Source organism: Salvelinus fontinalis, chromosome 1, assembly GCF_029448725.1.
Source record: "Salvelinus fontinalis isolate EN_2023a chromosome 1, ASM2944872v1, whole genome shotgun sequence".
Taxonomy (NCBI): Eukaryota; Metazoa; Chordata; class Actinopteri; order Salmoniformes; family Salmonidae; genus Salvelinus; species Salvelinus fontinalis.
This window is the reverse complement of record NC_074665.1, coordinates 34,841,735-34,859,528: the sequence shown is the minus strand read 5'-3', so window position 1 is coordinate 34,859,528 and position 17,794 is coordinate 34,841,735. Positions and strand designations below refer to the sequence as shown.

General features: G+C 40.8%; 1 protein-coding gene across 1 annotated transcript; it reads left to right on the top strand.

The window, feature by feature from the left end:
• Positions 1-2,762: 2,762 nt before the first annotated feature.
• LOC129856857 (leucine-rich repeat flightless-interacting protein 2-like) lies at positions 2,763-16,552 on the top strand. The gene is made up of 13 exons (XM_055924619.1): positions 2,763-2,850; positions 3,047-3,075; positions 3,312-3,419; positions 6,506-6,637; positions 9,406-9,477; positions 10,656-10,826; positions 11,304-11,396; positions 14,131-14,263; positions 14,475-14,524; positions 14,670-14,790; positions 15,027-15,106; positions 15,284-15,388; positions 15,496-16,552. The coding sequence occupies exons 1-13, from the start codon at positions 2,763-2,765 to the stop codon at positions 15,604-15,606; spliced, it is 1,293 nt and encodes a 430-aa protein (XP_055780594.1). The 3' UTR covers positions 15,607-16,552.
• Positions 16,553-17,794: the final 1,242 nt, after the last annotated feature.

The window sequence follows — 17,794 nt, the reverse complement described above, 5'->3', positions numbered from 1 at the left end:
AATGTAGGAGCACACAAAGACATTTAGGAGCAGTGACATTTTTTAAAATAAGTTTATTAACAAACAATTACACACATATTTATACTGCGTGTGTGTGCGTGTACTGAGGGACACACATCTGTGCAACAGCACATACCACCAAAATCACACATTGACCCATGCCTACTAGACACAAAGGATATCAGTTGTCCAGCTGCTTTTGTATGTTGGCCGTCTGGCATGCTTAGAGGTCAGCCAGCGGTCCACGGCAGGAGTGGGATCGAACTCCTCGACAGAAGGCCAATCCAGGCTGATCCTCATCAGGTCTTCGGTGATGGAGGCCCCAAGGCAGCTTCTTGTCAAATTCTTTATCCGGTTCTGTGCAGAGAAGCCTCGCTCACACTGGGCGGCTGAAATGGGCAGCGCCAGCATAAGCATAAGCACCAACTCCAGTATGTTCTAGGGAAAAGATTATATCTTTCAATTTCATTTAAACTCTTACCATTAACTCAAAACCAACCATAGCAGGATACTATTCATAACCACTCAGGACTGTTAGCCTACCTTGTAATCGTGCCTGTAGGGGTCCTTTGTCAACATGGTCTCCCACAGGCCACTGTAGGACTTGTCCTTGAAATTGTGGCTGACCAGGATTTTCAGCCCATGCCACTCATCCTGGATTGCAGCCGTGTTGCACCCCGATCTGCAGGATTGAACAGAGTAAGTGAGTTTGCAAATATGCAAACATAACATTGTCTCATATGGCAATGCAGTGTGAAATACATTCTTACCTCTCTAGGGCTCCTTGAAATGCCTCATCAGGTCTGCCACACCATCATCGCCAAAGGTGAGAAGGCTGGCCTGGTCTTCTGGCCATGTGTCAGGGTTTAGCACTTTGAAAGACTCCACTGGGGTCTGGAAACCACCAATCCTGGCTTTGAGATCATCCACGCCGATGTTGCTGGCCGGCTCCATATGCTGCTTCAGCTGGGGATTTGTGAGGTCCATGAAGCCTTTCAGATTCCCCGTCAGTGTTATTCCCTTTAACAGAAATAACACACACACACACACACACACACACACACACACACACACACACACACACACAATGAAATGTCTGGCCATTTGTCTGTCTTCCATAAAACATTTTTTAAAGACTTCTCCACTGCATTTCCCTCCTTATCCTCAAATCATGTTATTGGGCAACGTACATTGATTCTCACACTGAGAATCTGTCTTAATCATCGATTTCTCTTACATCCTAACAAGCTCTCATCCTAACACACCTGGAATCTCATCACCCTGCTGAGCAAGCATGGGCTGGATCTTCTCCAGCATGCCTCCTGCCTTTGCCCTAAGCTTTAGTGCTTCCAGTCTGGTCACTGTCTTCCTAACTCTGATGTGGCTTGGGGGAGGATCAGGTCATTCCTTTGCATGGTGAGGCTAAGTGAGGATAGCTCCTCAAATATGTCAGAGAAAATGGCAGAATACACAAGTGCATTCTCCATTTCCCACTTTATCTGTTACGTAGTGAGTAAATAAACTGTCACCTGTCAATTACGTGATTCTGAAAGTTCATTTGAGTCTTGCACCTATTTTTTTTTTAACTAGTGTGGTATTACATTTCCTGTGTAAAACTGAACTTCTTTGCCCGCCCTTGAACTTCCGCTGTTGATACTACGGCCAGGTCCTGCAGAACAACGGAGTACTGGCCTTCGTCGGCAAGGTCCTTGTCTTGTCCATGCCGCAGGAACACTTTGAGGGCTCTGTGGACATGGGGGATCCAGTGAGTTCCCTTGACGTTAGACGGTGTGCAAATATCCACACCGAGCTCTTGCCCGAGAACATAGAGCTCTCGTTTGGATCTTCCGCTGAAGTGATACATCTTCCATATCAGATTCAGAAGGTCGTACACGACAGACACCTTTGGCTCTTTCTTTTGAATGGTCAGTATTGCCAGCTCTAGCCTGTGAAAGTCAGAACAGAATCTTCCAAACAATTCACCGTCTCCTTCCCCCCTGTCTCTTGTGCCAACAGAAAACAATAATTCTGTGGTATTTACTATTCCAGCACTTAGCGCACGCACACAGACACACACACACACACACAGTATTGTTTAACATTCTCTGCAAGCAAATAAAACTAAATCATAGAGAATTTATTAGTTACAAACCTATACAGTGGATTGGGAATATATGCCCCCTTGCCTCTCTCTGCAGGTGGGAAATCACTCCCCCACGTTGGCCCATGTTCATGGAGGCACCATCACTTCTTCATCCATGACCCTCCATCCTCCTCTGGACAAACAGCACGAAATGCAGCCTTGGTGGCATCTAAAACACCTTAAATGACAACAGGAAAACGATTATACAAAAGTATTTCCGACAAACTAAATTCTATCTCCATTACAAACAATGATTAAACTTGACAAAAGAATAAAGCCTATAAAGAGAATCAATTTACCAATGGCATGGGAGTGCTCAAGGGTCTCTTGTGCCGACCAGGAGATTGACTGACTTCCCATCCTCCAACAATCGCGTGTAGAAAATCTTGCATTTGGTGTTGGATATATCAGTGTCTCTGTCTATTAGAACGGCAAGATACTTTGCAGCTTTCAGCTTTGCTGACAGGCTCTCTCTCATTATGTCAACAATTTGATCGATCATCTCCGCACATTTTACCTCATTGTCGTATGTGGTATTAATGTCAACTCCGTTTTTGTGGTGGAGTCTGATAAGCGGCTCAAATTTGACTAAAGTTTCTTCCTTCACAATGAATACGCTATGTTTATCATCAATTTCAGCTGCCGCCTCTTCTCCTCCTCGGACAGCAGCACGTGCCTCCTCAATGCTGCTGACACCGTCTCAACAGGTACAGATCTCTGCATTGGATATGCCGCCGCGAGATGTTCTCTCTTTTCAGATGCGGGTTTCCTGACACGAAGGACGAGCCTGTTTCTGCCCTCTACAATATTTGCAGAACATGACGTTGTTTTCGAACTCTAGCCATGGGAACATTTTGAGCCAATTCTCATTGAATCTATATGCTCTCCCTCCGCCGGCTACAGTGGACGTTGAAGTGACAGCGGGGGTCACGGTAGCTTCGCGAAAGTTGTTCTCAGCATCCCTAACGTTAGCCACCTCAGGTAAACCTTGTGAAAGGGCTTCATTAGATGAACCTTGCGAATCCCCCTCGCCAGATTCCTCTTTCTCCTCGTCTCTTTTTCGCTTAAAATAAAATTGAATGGGCTTCATTTTAGAGATGTCTGCAAATTCATTTATAGCCTATACCGATACTTTTTTCCAGTGTTGTTCACCTTTCTCTCACCCTGACCGGACTGCGTCATCACAGAAAACTCTACTGTGATTGGCGCATGCCGCTTGTGGAATGTAGGACTTGTAGTTTTTAAACAATTAGCAGCGGAGGAAAAATATATCACGGTAGGTTGTAATCTTTACTCTCACTCTGTGCTCGCACATATCTATTTTTAGGGGCAAATGCAAATGAAATACTTTCACTGTAGAGCCCTGTCCTTGCAACATGGGGCCGCGCATTATCATGCTGAAACATGAGGTGATGGCGGTGGATGAATGGCACAACAATGGGCCTCAGGATCTCATCACGGTATCTCTTTGCATTCAAATTGCCATCGATAAAATGCAGGCGAAGAAACCGGATGTGTAGGTCCTGGGTTGGTGTGGTTACACTTAGTCTGCGGTTGTGAGGCCGGTTGGACGTAATGCCAAATTCTCTAAAACAACGGAAGCTTATGGTAGAGAATTAACATTTAAATTATCTGGCAACAGCCCTGGTGGACATTCCTAGTCAGCATATCAATTGGAAGCTCCCTCAAATTGAGACACCTGTGGTATTGTCTTGTGTGGCAAAACTACACATTTTAGAGTGGCCTTTTATTGTCCTCAGCTCAAGGTTGCACCTGTGTAATGATCATGCTGTTTAATCATCTTCTTGATATGCCACACCTGTCAGGTTGATTGATTATCTTGACAAAGTAGAAATGCTTATTAACAGGGAGGTTAAAAAAAAGTGCACAATGTGAGAAATTAGCTTTTTGTACATATGGAACATTTCTGAGATTTTTTTTATTTCAGCTCATGAAACATGGGACCAACACTTTATATGTTGCGTTCATATTTTTGTTAATTTTATTTCCGCACTATGAGGTTGGAATGATATTGTAAAAATGATAATGCTCTTTGTGTAAGAGCTGTTTGAAAAGGCTGCCTTAAATTTCAGCCTGTTTGGGTGGGATAGAGTTTTGGCCTGCCTGGTGACATCATCAGGTGGTAAATAGGTTAATAGACCATGGGGAAAGAGTTCCAAACCTCTGCCAATAACAGCTCATTTTCAGTTTCCCCCTCCCCACTCAGACCACTCCCACATGGTCCTTGCAAAATTCTTGTTTGAGTTTTTACTCTTTGCTAAGAAGTAGAGGCCTTGTATTCGGACAAAATTAGTATCGTAACGGATATGGGCAATTTTCTGAATATGATTACGATCTAAATATATTTAGTAATTATTCGTGATCAGGTTGAAAAAATTATATTCTGGTGCCAGCACGCATCTTTCTCATGTCAGTCAGTCAAGTGAGGCTCTACGTTGTCTAAATAACTCAACTGACTAGTTTGCCTGTCTGTAAAGAGAAGGGCGGGGTGAACCTTGGTCCTGCTGCTCTGATTGGATAGTGAAGCTCTGATTGGATAGTGAAGCTCTGATTGGATAGTGAAGCTATCCAATCAGTGAAGATACTATCCATATAACTTACAACTACGAGCGACATTTGATGTCTGGTTTCAGCCATGAGGGGGAAAAAAAGCTTTCACATACTTTTACGGTCACTGACAAGCTAGCTAATTGGCTGTTTAGCTTGCTAGGACACCCACAAACTTGTTTTTAGACATATTAACCAGTACGTATGTGCATCTTTTCCTTTCAAGACAATTCGATGTGTATCTAGATACATGGGTTACGAGACAGGAACAATACGTTTTAGTTTAAAACGATTCGGTTTGATTAGAGGAACGAATCGATGCGATTCGGTTCAATGCTATTTGATTCGATGCACAAACATTTGTTGCAAAAACACATGAATTTTCCATTCTAAATGAAAATATGTTGCTGATGGAGCTTATGAGCTCTGAGCTGGATCTATCTGAGCTGTGTGTGTAAATCATGTGTATGTAGGCACCTGAGCTGAGCCCCCCCCATTTGATCTGAAATCACAATCACACACTAATTCATTTGTCATTTTTGCAAATGTAAAAGTGTTTGAGCTAGTAATGTATCAATATTTATCTTCAAAAATTTGCACAACTTTGTAATTCATCCTCCTCTCATAATCGAATGGTTTAGACCAGGGGTGTCAAACTCATTCCATGGAGGGCCTAGTGTCTGCTAATTTTAGTTTTTTCCTTTCAGTTAAGACTTAGACAACCATGTGACGAGTGTGTAAAGATGTCATCAAGGCAAAAGGTGGCTACTTTAAAGAATCTCAAATATTAAATATATTTGGATTTGTTTAACAATGTTTTGGTTATGACATGATTCCATGTGTGTTATTTCGTAGTTTTGATGTCTTCACTATTATTCTACAATGTAGAAAATAGTAAAACATTAAGAAAAACCCATGAATGAGTAGGTGTGTCCAAACTTTGGACTGGTACTGTATGTTGCCCAAAAATGCAATAGTGTCGAAGTCTGTTTCTTCTTACCTTCTCGTTGAGTTGCAGTTTGAATATGCAGACCTTTGTCCATTACCTGATTGATGCAGCTTTTTCAATAAAAAGCATTCTTTAAAAAAAAATCCACTAAATTGTCATTAGCTTGCCATTCTGGTGGATATAACTGGATTCTGGTAGTTAGTTAGCTGCTTGCTACTAAAGTTTGTGCAATTTATTTTAAAAAATCCTTGCTAACTTTACACAAAAATAAAGTTCTAAAACTAAGAAAACAATATATAATCTACCTCCATCTCCTGTAGATTGAAGAAACTAATTTGAATTGAATAGTATACTGTCTCAATCTATCCAACAATGTCACCAATTCACCAAGCTTCTAAATCACATGCGTAGTACTAGGTTCATTCTCTGATCCTCTAATTGGATGGACAACATATCAGTTCATACAGCAAAAGCTTTGATTGGTTAGAGGATGTCCTCCGGAACTCGTCATAGTTACCATGTAGGTCTATGGAAGGGGGCATAGCTTGAGCCCTGAGCTGGAGATAATTTATTTGGCACATCTTATATAGTTAATTTATAATAAGCACAGTGGCCACCAACCCCCCCCCCCCCCCAAAAATAGTTGGTTTTTCAGAATACCCCAGTATACAGGGTATATACTGTATACTGCTCAAGCTTAGTGGGAGAATAAGTGAAGCCAGGGCCCAGTGGTGTCAGATGGCAGTGTTGGTGTTGAATGACAGTCCTGGCGTGTGTTGACAGTTTTTATTTGCTGTGTTGACTTGAGCTCTAACTAAGGTGCTTTGTTTTATGTTGTTTTCCAGCCGTCTTCACGCTGCACGACTCCCTGTCTCTCTGCGGCCAACTTGGCCTCCCTGGGGGGGACCTCCTCGAGACGGGGCAGTGCAGACACGGGCAGCATTGTCGACCCTGACACCAGCCTGAGTGAATTTAGGGTAAGATGCCTGCGCACCAACACACACCTCCACTTGCACACACCTCCACCTCCACTTGTGTCAGTACCAGTAACAATACCGATGTTTTCTAATAAACACTAACATTTAAATGTCAATCCATTTACTTTTTACAGTGAACCATTTGTGTAGTAGTTTACTCTTTTCCGTACTACTGTTTTATTTGAGGTCAGAGAATAATATCTGAAACATCCACACTTCTCTCTGCTTTCCGTTGCAACGGTTATCAAAATTGTTAATGTTTTAAACAATTCTAATAAATGCAACAGTTGGACAATGATGAAGATACTCCAAACTAGTATGCATCTGGAATTGACTGAATTATAGCGCATTAAAACATTTTACTGGCACGGACTAAGAATGGAGTTCAGGGATTCTGGTGGGAATTCAGGTATTCATTTAGTCAAATTTCACAGGTTCTTTTTCTTAGAATTTACTCATATACATTTTCTAATGGTATCAGGTATTTATTTTGTGTTAAAATAAAGACAATTAGATTTGCCTTATTTGCATAAATATACTGAATGTCCAGTGCCTTCAGAAAGTATTCACACCCCTTGACTTTTTACACATTTTGTGTTATAGCCTGAATTTAAAATGCATTAAATAGAAAATTTCACACAATACCCAATAATATCAAAGTGGAACTGAACTATGTTTTAAAAAAATGAAAAGCTAAAATGTTTTGAGTCTATAAGTATTCAACCCCTTTGTTATGACAAGCCTAAATAAGTTCAGGAGTAAAGTCACAAGTTCCATGGACTCACTCTGTGTGCAATAATAGTGTTTAATATTTAAAAAATGTATGACTACCTCATATCTGTACCCCACACATACAATTATCTGAAAGGTCCCTCAGTTGAGCAGTGAATTTCAAACCACAAAGACCGGGAAGGTTTTCCAATGCCTCGCAAAGAAGGGCACCTATTGGTAGTTGTGTAAAAATAAATAAAAAGCAGACACTGATTATCCTTTTGAGCATGGCAAAGTTATTAATTGCACTTTGGGTAGTGTGTCAATAGACCCAATCACTACAAAGATACAGGCGTCCTTCCTAACTCAGTTGCCGGAGAGGAAGGAAAACGCTTTAGGTATTTCCCCATGAGGCCAATGGTGACTTTAAAACAGTTACAGAGTTTAATGGCTGTGATGGGAGAAAACTGAGGAAGGATCAACAACATTGTAGTTACTCCACAATACTAACCTAATTGACAAAGTGAGAAGAAGGAAGCTTGTACAGAATAAAAAATATTACAAAACATGTATCCTGTTTGCAACAGGGCACTAAAGTAATACTGAAAAAAATATGGCAAAGCAATTCACTTTTTGACCTGAATAACAAAGTGTTATGTTTGGAAAAAATTACTGAGTACCACTCTCCATATTTTCAAGCATAGTGGTGGCTGCATCATGTAATGGGTATGCTTGTAATCGTTAAGGATTGTAGAGTTTTTCAGAATAAAAAATCTACGGTATGGAGCTAAGCACAGGCAAAATCCGAGAGGAAAGCCTGGTTGTCTGCTTTTCACCAGACACTGGGAGATTAATTCAGATTTCAGCAGGAAACACAAGGCCAAAATCTATACTTTAGTTGCTTAGCAAGAAGGCAGAGAATGTTCCTGAGTGGCCAAATTAGAGTTATGAGTTAAATCTACTTATAAATCTGTGGCAAGACCGGAAAATGGTTGTCCAGCAATGATCAGCAACCAATTTGACAGAATTTAAAGAATTTAAAAAAGAATAATGGTCAAATGTTGCACTATCCTGTTGTGGAAAGCTCTTAGACTTACCCAGAAAGGCTCTCAGCTGTAATCGATGCCAAGGGTGCTTCTACAAAGTATTGACTCAAGGGTGTGAATACTTATGCAAATTAGATATTTCTGTATTTCATTTTTTTCTTCATATTTGCAAATATTCTTAACATGTTTTCACTTTGTCATTATGGGGTATATTGTGTGTATATTGGTAAAAAAGATATATAAATATATATAAATGATACATTTTGAATTCAGACTGTAACATAACAAAATGTGGAATAAGTCAAGGGGTATGAATACATTAACATAAAGGGTGGAACAGGGCTGGAACCACAAACTTCCTTTGTCTAGGCATATCTGCACTCACCTGCACTGTCTAGATTTCCTAATTTAATTACTCTTGTCACGTTCTGTTGCATAATTCAACAAGCGTGTCAATAGCAAGATACCATCGGATCAAAAATATACATGCTTGGCTCCAGATTACACCTATCTATACATACTTTACATTGTGAGATCAGACATCACTATTATCCAAGTTTTCATTTTGATGTTTGACAGGTCATTATAAACACTTCCGCGTTCGTAACTTTAACGGGGAAAAACAACAGGCAGATTATGAAAGAGTCGCTGGAGTAAAATGAAAGCAATCAATCCAGCGAGATTTAAGTGACAAGTGGATTTTGCACCCCTCAAACACAGGAAATAGATGGCTGATAAAGACAAATCCTCAGGTGGGCGGGGCATGTGCGTTGCTACTCAGCACCTCATTTAACATGTGGACTTCATGTATGCACGGGAACATTGTATGTGACATGTTTTTTAAACTTCCTATAAAGCTGTCATTCTGTATGTCTGGGCCTACCGTTGGGTAAATTACTGTCTGGAGATGCCAACAGCATGGGTGCGTTGTTTGAAATCTGTCCTTAATTCTTCCTGGTTTCCCCCAATTCACCCCAACCCATGAACCCTTTCTTCCCATCTGCTCTACAGGATATCTATGATCTAAAGGACCAGATTCAGGATGTAGAGGGGCGGTACATGCAGGGACTTAAAGAGCTGAAGGTAGAGGGACCTGAGCTCACGGTGTGCCTTCTCTTGTCCCCTGGTAGCCTTATGGCATCACTAACCCCGCTGTACCTACATCTCATCTAGGGCCACACTGACTATAACCGCTAACTGTAACACAGTTAGCGGTTATAGTCAGTGTGGGAACAAGGGAACAAGTCTGATGGCATGTTCCCTGCATGACCTTTCCTGCTCAGTTTGAAACGCACTGTTTATGGCATGGATTGAAAGCCTTGTTTGAACTCAAGCAGTGCTTGGGGAGTAAGAACAAGACCATGAATTGCTTGTCTTTCAACAATCTTCTGTCTGTTGGGTTTCCAGGTTTGTAGTCCTACGCTAAAATCTATAATTAGCTTTCATTCACACAGCTCTGAGGAACTCCTGGTTTCTTTTCTGTAGTCACTCTAAAAGCTCACTGTTCTCTGAATCTATTTGTGTTTAGAAGGGTAGTTTACTAACACACCTGATTCCTGGCAGGTCCTACACTTTGGTAGAACTGAAACACAATAGCCGAACTCGCTCCAGTTGTGATATATTTTTGTTCTTTGGAATCGAGGGTTCCTTATTTATTTATTTATTTTTTATCAGTGGCTTGAATCATTCCGCCGACTGAATCAATGCACTATCAATATCAATCGATATCAAGTGGATCAGTTTTATCACTTGTCGATCTCACTAGTGTCCTTTTATTTAAAAATATATATAAATAGGTTTAGGCTATAGCTTAATGCCCATGCATGGAAGAGAGAGAGAAATAATATTGTCTGAATGGACATTTTGCGCTGCTTTGAATTCTCCGCTCTGTCTGGCCTACATTCCTCTCTTGCATTCTGTAGGCTATATAGAATATTTATTGAAATAGGCTATAGCAAAAAGGAATAGGCAAATTACTCGGAATGTCACTTGTGTGTTGCCCTGCGAGACTGTTTTTTTTACTGCGCGGTGCCAGTCAAGTTCAAATAGGCTAAACCATCGTCTGTCACATCACAATGTTGTCACCATCGATGATGGCTGTCAATCATCGTCGACAGATGACACTATCGCCCAACCCTAGTGTGGTTGTGCAGAGCTGTACTATTATTACTGTAATTACTATAGTAATAATAGTAATTATTGTTCTGTGGTATCTCCCTCATGGTTCATTCTGTAAAGAGGTGTGTGTGTGTGTCTGGTAGGAGTCGCTGTCGGAGGTGGAGGAGAAGTATAAGAAAGCCATGGTGTCGAACGCACAGCTGGACAACGACAAAGCCAAACTCATCTACAACGTGGACACACTCAAAGATGTCATCGAGGAGATGGAAGAGCAGATGGCCGAGATGCGTAGGGAAACTGAGGACAAGTCTAAGGTGAAGTGTTACACTCTCTCTCTCACACATACACAGCATAGTAGATAACCTTTATCATCTACTGTTAACATATGCAGACTCGGACAGAGGTGAGCATATGCAAATTGCAGCAAAGTCTCCAACCGCTATCAACTTGTTCATATACTTGAACTCATTCATGTGTGCAGGTCTTATAATCAGCAAAGCGGCCAAGTCCAACTGCACCATTGTCTGCCTGACCATGAGATCCACTGCTCTTTGCTGACAATGAGTGTAGCTATATAATTGCAGGCGAAACAAGGCCAAATCAAAATGCTCCCTGATCCAATTACCTGGCTAGACTTAAATGCTATAAGTGTAAACGTCAATGGAATCTTGCTCACTGCCCATGACTGCACTCCTTTTTTGGGTGGTTTTGAGCTTTTTAACTTGTGTAATGAAGAATGGTTGCACTTTCTGATTGATTGTGACTCTTACAACGGCCCTCTTTCATTCCAGCAACTAGAAAGACAAAAGCACACATGCACAGTCCTGCAGCACAAACAAGTGGAGTTAAAGGAGGGAATCCGCCGAAGAGATGAGCACATTGAGGTATGGCTGCACTAAGAAAACCAACATTTGGTGGCCATCATTTCACACCTTCACCTCTTTCTACACTTCCATTCTTTACAGTCCTGTAGTCTGTGTACTGCAGTAGCTTGATGAAGATCCATAGTGTGAGACTATACTTCTCTCTCTCATAGTCTCTCACTCATCCCAGTGTCTCCTCTCCTGTTTCATCGTTTTCTCTGTCTGGTCTTTGTCACTTTTCTTTGCCTCGTCTCTCTATACTGAAATTATCTCTACTCCAGATCATTTTCTGGCCATCTGTCTTTTTTTCTGGTCCCTTACTTTTCATCACTCTATCACTCTCACTTTATCACTCAATATCTATTCAAGGCTATCTACATTTTTTATGTTTCATCCTGTCTTTTCTCTTTCCATCCTTTTCATCTATTTGATTCTGTTTTTCATTCTATTTGACCCTGTATCCCGTATCTCACTCTCTGTACGCAATACCACTAAAGGAGAACCAGCAAATCCAGACTAAGTTAGATACCCTCACCAGAGAGGTGTTTGCCCTGCAGGAAAGGATAAACTGGAAGGACAAAAACATTGGGGTAGGAGGTCACGCTTGGGGGGACTCTGAAGGATTGCGAGAGGCAATAGATGTGCACAGACAGCTTGTGTTGTTTTGGTTTGTATGTTTCTCTCTGACCAAATGGATATGTAAGGTTTGTGTGAAATTCAATGCCCTTCACCCAGAAGTGTACAGTCGATCACTCCCTTCTCGTGTATTTAAAAGCATTGGGTTGGTGCAAGCATGGCTGGAGGGAGTTTCCACCATATTCCTTACATCAGTCCAATTCCTTATAAATTTATGAGTGTACAATTCAGCAGAAGGCTAAAGAATCGGACCACCCATATAAACCTGTGGAGTTGCCTGAAAGAAACTTGGTGCTGATTCACCGATCAATGAAATCTGTATCAGGTAATCGACTGGTCCTAAACAGTTTATTGTCCTCTCATAGTTGCATGACAGGGACTCTGGATAATAGCCAGTAGTTGTTGGACCAATTCTAATTTACAGTTTGGAGTTTCCCTAAATTTGCATGTGATATGATGATTGTGGGCCCACTAATTCAATACACTTTGGATGCTGTGGTCATTTTAGGTTAAGATGTAGGATTTGTGTGCAATCCGTAAAGTTTAGTCAGTGCAAGGAAACTGTGAACCTGCAAGCATTTGATGTGTAATGGGGAAAAAATTAGAAATTTCTCCCCTTTAAAACTCATGTTTTATTTACCCTGAAATGACAGCATGAAATCCATTTAAGTTATGTAGGCCTAGGTAGCTATGTATGTCTTCTTGTGTACCTAAGTTTGTTTTGTATTTTTTCCTACTCGGTTGTTTCTTCCACAGATGTGTTGAACTATACGGAGTCTACCAAACATTAGGAACACCTTCGTAATATTGAGTTGCACCCCCCTTTGCCCTCAGAACAGCCTAAATTCGTCAGGGCATGGACTCTACAGGGTGTCAAGAGTATTACACAGACGCATGCTGACTCCAATGCTTCCCACAGTTGTGTTAAGTTGGCTGGATGTCCTTTGGGTGCTGGACCATTCTTGATACACACGGGAAACTGTTGAGCGAAAAAAAACAGCAGTGTTGCAGTTCTTGACACAAACTGGTGTGCCTAGTACCTACTGCCATACCCAATTCAAAGACACTTACATATTTTGTCTTGTCCATTCACCCTCTGAATGGCACACATACACAATCCATGTCTCAATTGTCTCACGCCTTAAAATCCTTATTTAATCTGTCATCTCCCCTGAATTTACACTGAGTGAAGTGGATTTAACAAGTGACATCAATAAGGAATCATAGCTTTCACCTGTTCAGTCTGTCATGGAAAGAGCAGGTGTTCTTAATGTTTGGTATACTAAGTGTATGCTGTGTGTCTGTCAGTCTGTGTACAAGCAATGGAAACCTCAGTAAACCGTTTGTTTACATACAGCTCTGTGGCTTATTGCATTTCAAACCGTGAAATACACTGCTCAAAAAAATAAAGGGAACACTTAAACAACACAATGTAACTCCAAGTCAATCACACTTCTGTGAAATCAAACTGTCCACTTAGGAAGCAACACTGATTGACAATAAATTTCACATGCTGTTGTGCAAATGGAATAGACAAAAGGTGGAAATTATAGGCAATTAGCAAGACACCCCCCAAAAAGGAGTGATTCTGCAGGTGGTGACCACAGACCACTTCTCAGTTCCTATGCTTCCTGGCTGATGTTTTGGTCACTTTTGAATGCTGGCGGTGCTCTCACTCTAGTGGTAGCATGAGACGGAGTCTAGCGCCCTGCAAAATGACCTCCAGCAGGCCACAAATGTGCATGGTCACCACCTGCAGAATCACTCCTTTTTTGGGGGTGTCTTGTTAATTGCCTATAATTTCCACCTTTTGTCTATTCCATTTACACAACAGCATGTGAAATTTATTGTCAATCAGTGTTGCTTCCTAAGTGGACAGTTTGATTTCACATAAGTGTGATTGACTTGGAGTTACATTGTGTTGTTTAAGTGTTCCCTTTATTTTTTTGAGCAGTGTACATTAAGTTGTAAACCCTCCTATGCTGCCTCACTCTAGCCAAGTTTCAATGACCATACTATCATGGTCCAATTCACACTGAGTGCTATGCTAGTGTGGATATTGGGACATAGCCTCTGTGTTGAGATCCTCTTTTAACCCTGTGTCCCTTTAACTCCTTAGAAACACGGCCTGGCCATCATCCCAGAGGGAATGCCTAACGGGGACATCAACCATAACGACCCAGCCGCAGGGATCACCGTGGTCACACAGGAGGCTGCCCAGGTGCTGGAGTCAGCAGGAGAAGGGTCTCTGGGTGAGTGGAGGGGACAGAACAGGTTTTCCTAAAGGGAGCGGTGGGAGAAATAAATGAATTAATATCTGTGATGTACATGTGTTATTCAATCAATAATACACCAGGGGGCGCACTTCATTGTTATTTTAGCACAATGGTGCAAGGTGGTGCACAATAGCACATAGTTGCAAGGCACCTTTTTTATAATTATCATATTTCCTTTCCTTTGCAGATGTTAGGATACAAAAGCTTGCGGATGAAAAGGACGAACTCTTAGCCCAGGTACATATATAATTTTCCTCTTCGACCCCCAGTGATGTCTAGCAGCGGCTATACTAGTTTCCTCTTGACTATTTTCTCATGTCTTTTTTAACTGTCTGTCCAGCTATAATAAGTCATGCTGTCCATTCTGTGTGGTGTCCCTTAGATCAGGAAGTTGAAAATGCAACTGGAGGATGAGAGGCAGAAGCACTCTAAGATGGAGAATGCCTTCACAGATGGAGAGAGGATGGAGAACGGCACTGACCTGCACTTCATTGAGATGCAAAGTAAGTCCCGTTCTTGCCCAAACCTACAAAAATTCACACTACCATTCACACAAAACATAGAAAGGCATATGTGGCTGGGTCACCATTGATACAAAGCCTATGCACACTCACTAAAAGGCTTTCTCTTTACATTAAACATACACTGCCAAAAAGAAACTAACAGCAAGGCTCACATCTTAATTCCCTTGTAATGTAAATGTACTAACTCAAATGTTCTAATGTTTTACTCTCTGCAGGAGATGCCAACAGACAGATAAGTGAATACAAGTTCAAGCTCTCGAAGGCAGAACAGGAAATGGGCACAATGGAACAAAACGTAAGTCACGTGGAAACACTGACATACTTTCCATATGTACCCTAGCTGACCAAATGCAAACTGCTGAACCAGACACATTAATATACATACGTTTGAATGAGAAAATGAAAATAAATGTCCGCTTCAAATGTGGAGGTTGCGTTTAATTTGTTTTTGTTTCATTATCCTCATATCTAGATCAACAGACTGGAAGGACAAGTGTCCAGATACAAGGCGTCAGCGGATAACTCAGAGAAAATAGAAGATGAACTGAAAATTGAAAAAAGGAAACTTCAAAGCGAGGTAAGGAACAAAAAAATAGATAAAAAACGTCAGTGGCCGATGTTTGTTTTGACATAAAACATAGTCTTAACCTTTCATTTCTAACCATTCCCCTATTTTTCCCACAGCTGCGGATTGCACTAGATAAGATTGAGGAGATGGAGATGACCAACAACCACCTAGTAAAGCGCCTTGAGAAGATGAAGGCCAATCGAAACGCCCTTCTGTCTCAGCAGTGAAAGCCGCTGGATTGCCACAGAAGCCGTTAAACTCATACCTTTGACTGCCATATTGCGTCTGGAGCACGTTTCCATTCTTCCTCAGTAACACTTGTTGTGTAGCAAAACCAAAAACAGAAAAAAGCAACACTGGTAGCAGAGAGGCAAAAGTATTTTTAAAATAAAATATAGGCATTGGTTTGTCTTTTTTGTGTGCCAGTGTCTTTCGAAGGGAGACTCAAAAACCTATTAAACCATAGTTATTAGGGGAAGATGATGAATCTAAGAAATTCGCAACTCATTACTTTATTTTTCAATGCTTTTGGACTACATGTTATTCACAAGGTTTTACTTCTCTCTGGCTGGGTGCTTGGCTATTTCTTTGTTTTGTATTTTTTGATAAGTTGCATGAATGAGTATTATGACTGTTTTGAACTGTTAAACCCTTAAGGCTGCTCTCTCTGGCCTGCACCTATCTATAATCCCTCACACAGTGAAGTGCCTTCTCACACCTAGAGACTGAGGGTTTTTCATTATCAACAAATATAATAACTTGTACAAAATAATGTATTTAAAGGTGCAGTCATGATTTGATGAAATATATAGAACCAATTGTTTTGAGATTTCATTGAGAATGTAAAAAATATATATATTTAAAAAGATTTCTTGAAAATAAATGTGTGAATGACAGAACTGTGTGTATATATAAGGTGGATTTTTTTTTTTTACATGGGGTATGGCACATTGAATTCCCTTTAGAAGAGGAGTGATGATTCAAGGTTCTTTGAGCTAAAAAAAGAAAGGCAAGTAACATCAACGGAAGATGGCACTACATACCACTTTCTCCTCAAACCTTGTTCACTGCTCTGAAACCCAAGCAGTTTCAAGTCTCAGGACCACACAGTGATTGTGACTGGGGCACCTACTGCATTGAAATACTCTATGAATAAACTCTATACCAGATTTATACTGCCCTTTGTTTGTTACATTTTTCCATCAATCATGAACAAATTGTTGGGTCATTTTTATTATTGTTATATAATTTTCCTTGTTTCAGGTCAACATCAACAAATTGTACATACAGTATGTACATATATTTGATTTTCAAAACGGTAACATAAAACATAACCAACAAACACCAAAACAATAATTATACATTCCTTTTCAGTTCTCTGCTTTTAATTGTATTTTTTATTTTTACATTTCATTAACACTGTTTTTCATCCTTACACACCTTTAATAATTTGACTTGCAAAACATGTGGCCTTTAGTGTGTAAAATAACTACACATCAAGATATTTATTTTATACAAGAAAGTGACCAAGGTCCAGTTGACCCATAAATGAATCTAATTTTTATATTGACACTTCTCAGGGTATCTTCAAGATTAGGGGGAAGAGATAGCAAAAAGGGTCCCATATTGTATAGAAATCTCCTTTGTTCCTAAATATACTAATATTAATATCCTATATATCACTAATATTCTCCAGTGGTAACACTTTGAAGACCTCACAATACACTGATTTATTGTTGGTGGCTGATCTTTTATCCAGTTAAGGAGAATGCATTTGCAGGCTACAAATAATACTTTTTTAAGAAGATTGAGCTGTGCTGAAGTAAGTGAGGGCCTGTTCCCGACGACACCCAGGACAAATATCCATGGGTCCATTCTTATAGGACATATGAACATGCCCTCAAGCTCCGTTTTGACGTTTTCTCAGAAGATTTTACTCAATGGGTAAATCTTAATGAAATGGAGCGGGTTGAGATTTTCAAGTTCTTGGTGTCCACATCACCAGCGAACTATCATAGTCCAAACACACCAAGACAGTTGTGAAGAGGGCACGACAACACCTTTTCCACCTTAAGGGACTGAAAAGATTTTGCATGAGTCCCCAGATCCTCAAAAAATTCTACAGCTGCACCATCGAGAGCATCCTGACTGGTGGCATCACTGGTATGGCAAATGCTCGGCATCTGACCGTAAGGTGCTACAGAGGATAGTGTGTACGGCCCAGTACATCACTGGGGCCAAGCTTCCTGACATCCAGGACCTATATACTAGGCGGTGCCAGAGGAAGGCCCAAATAATTGTCAAAGACTCCAGTCACCCAAATCATAGTGTTCTCTCTGCTAGGAACAAAAGGCTCCTTAACAGCTTCTACCCCCAAGCCATAAGACTGCTGAACAGTTAATGAAACGGCCACCC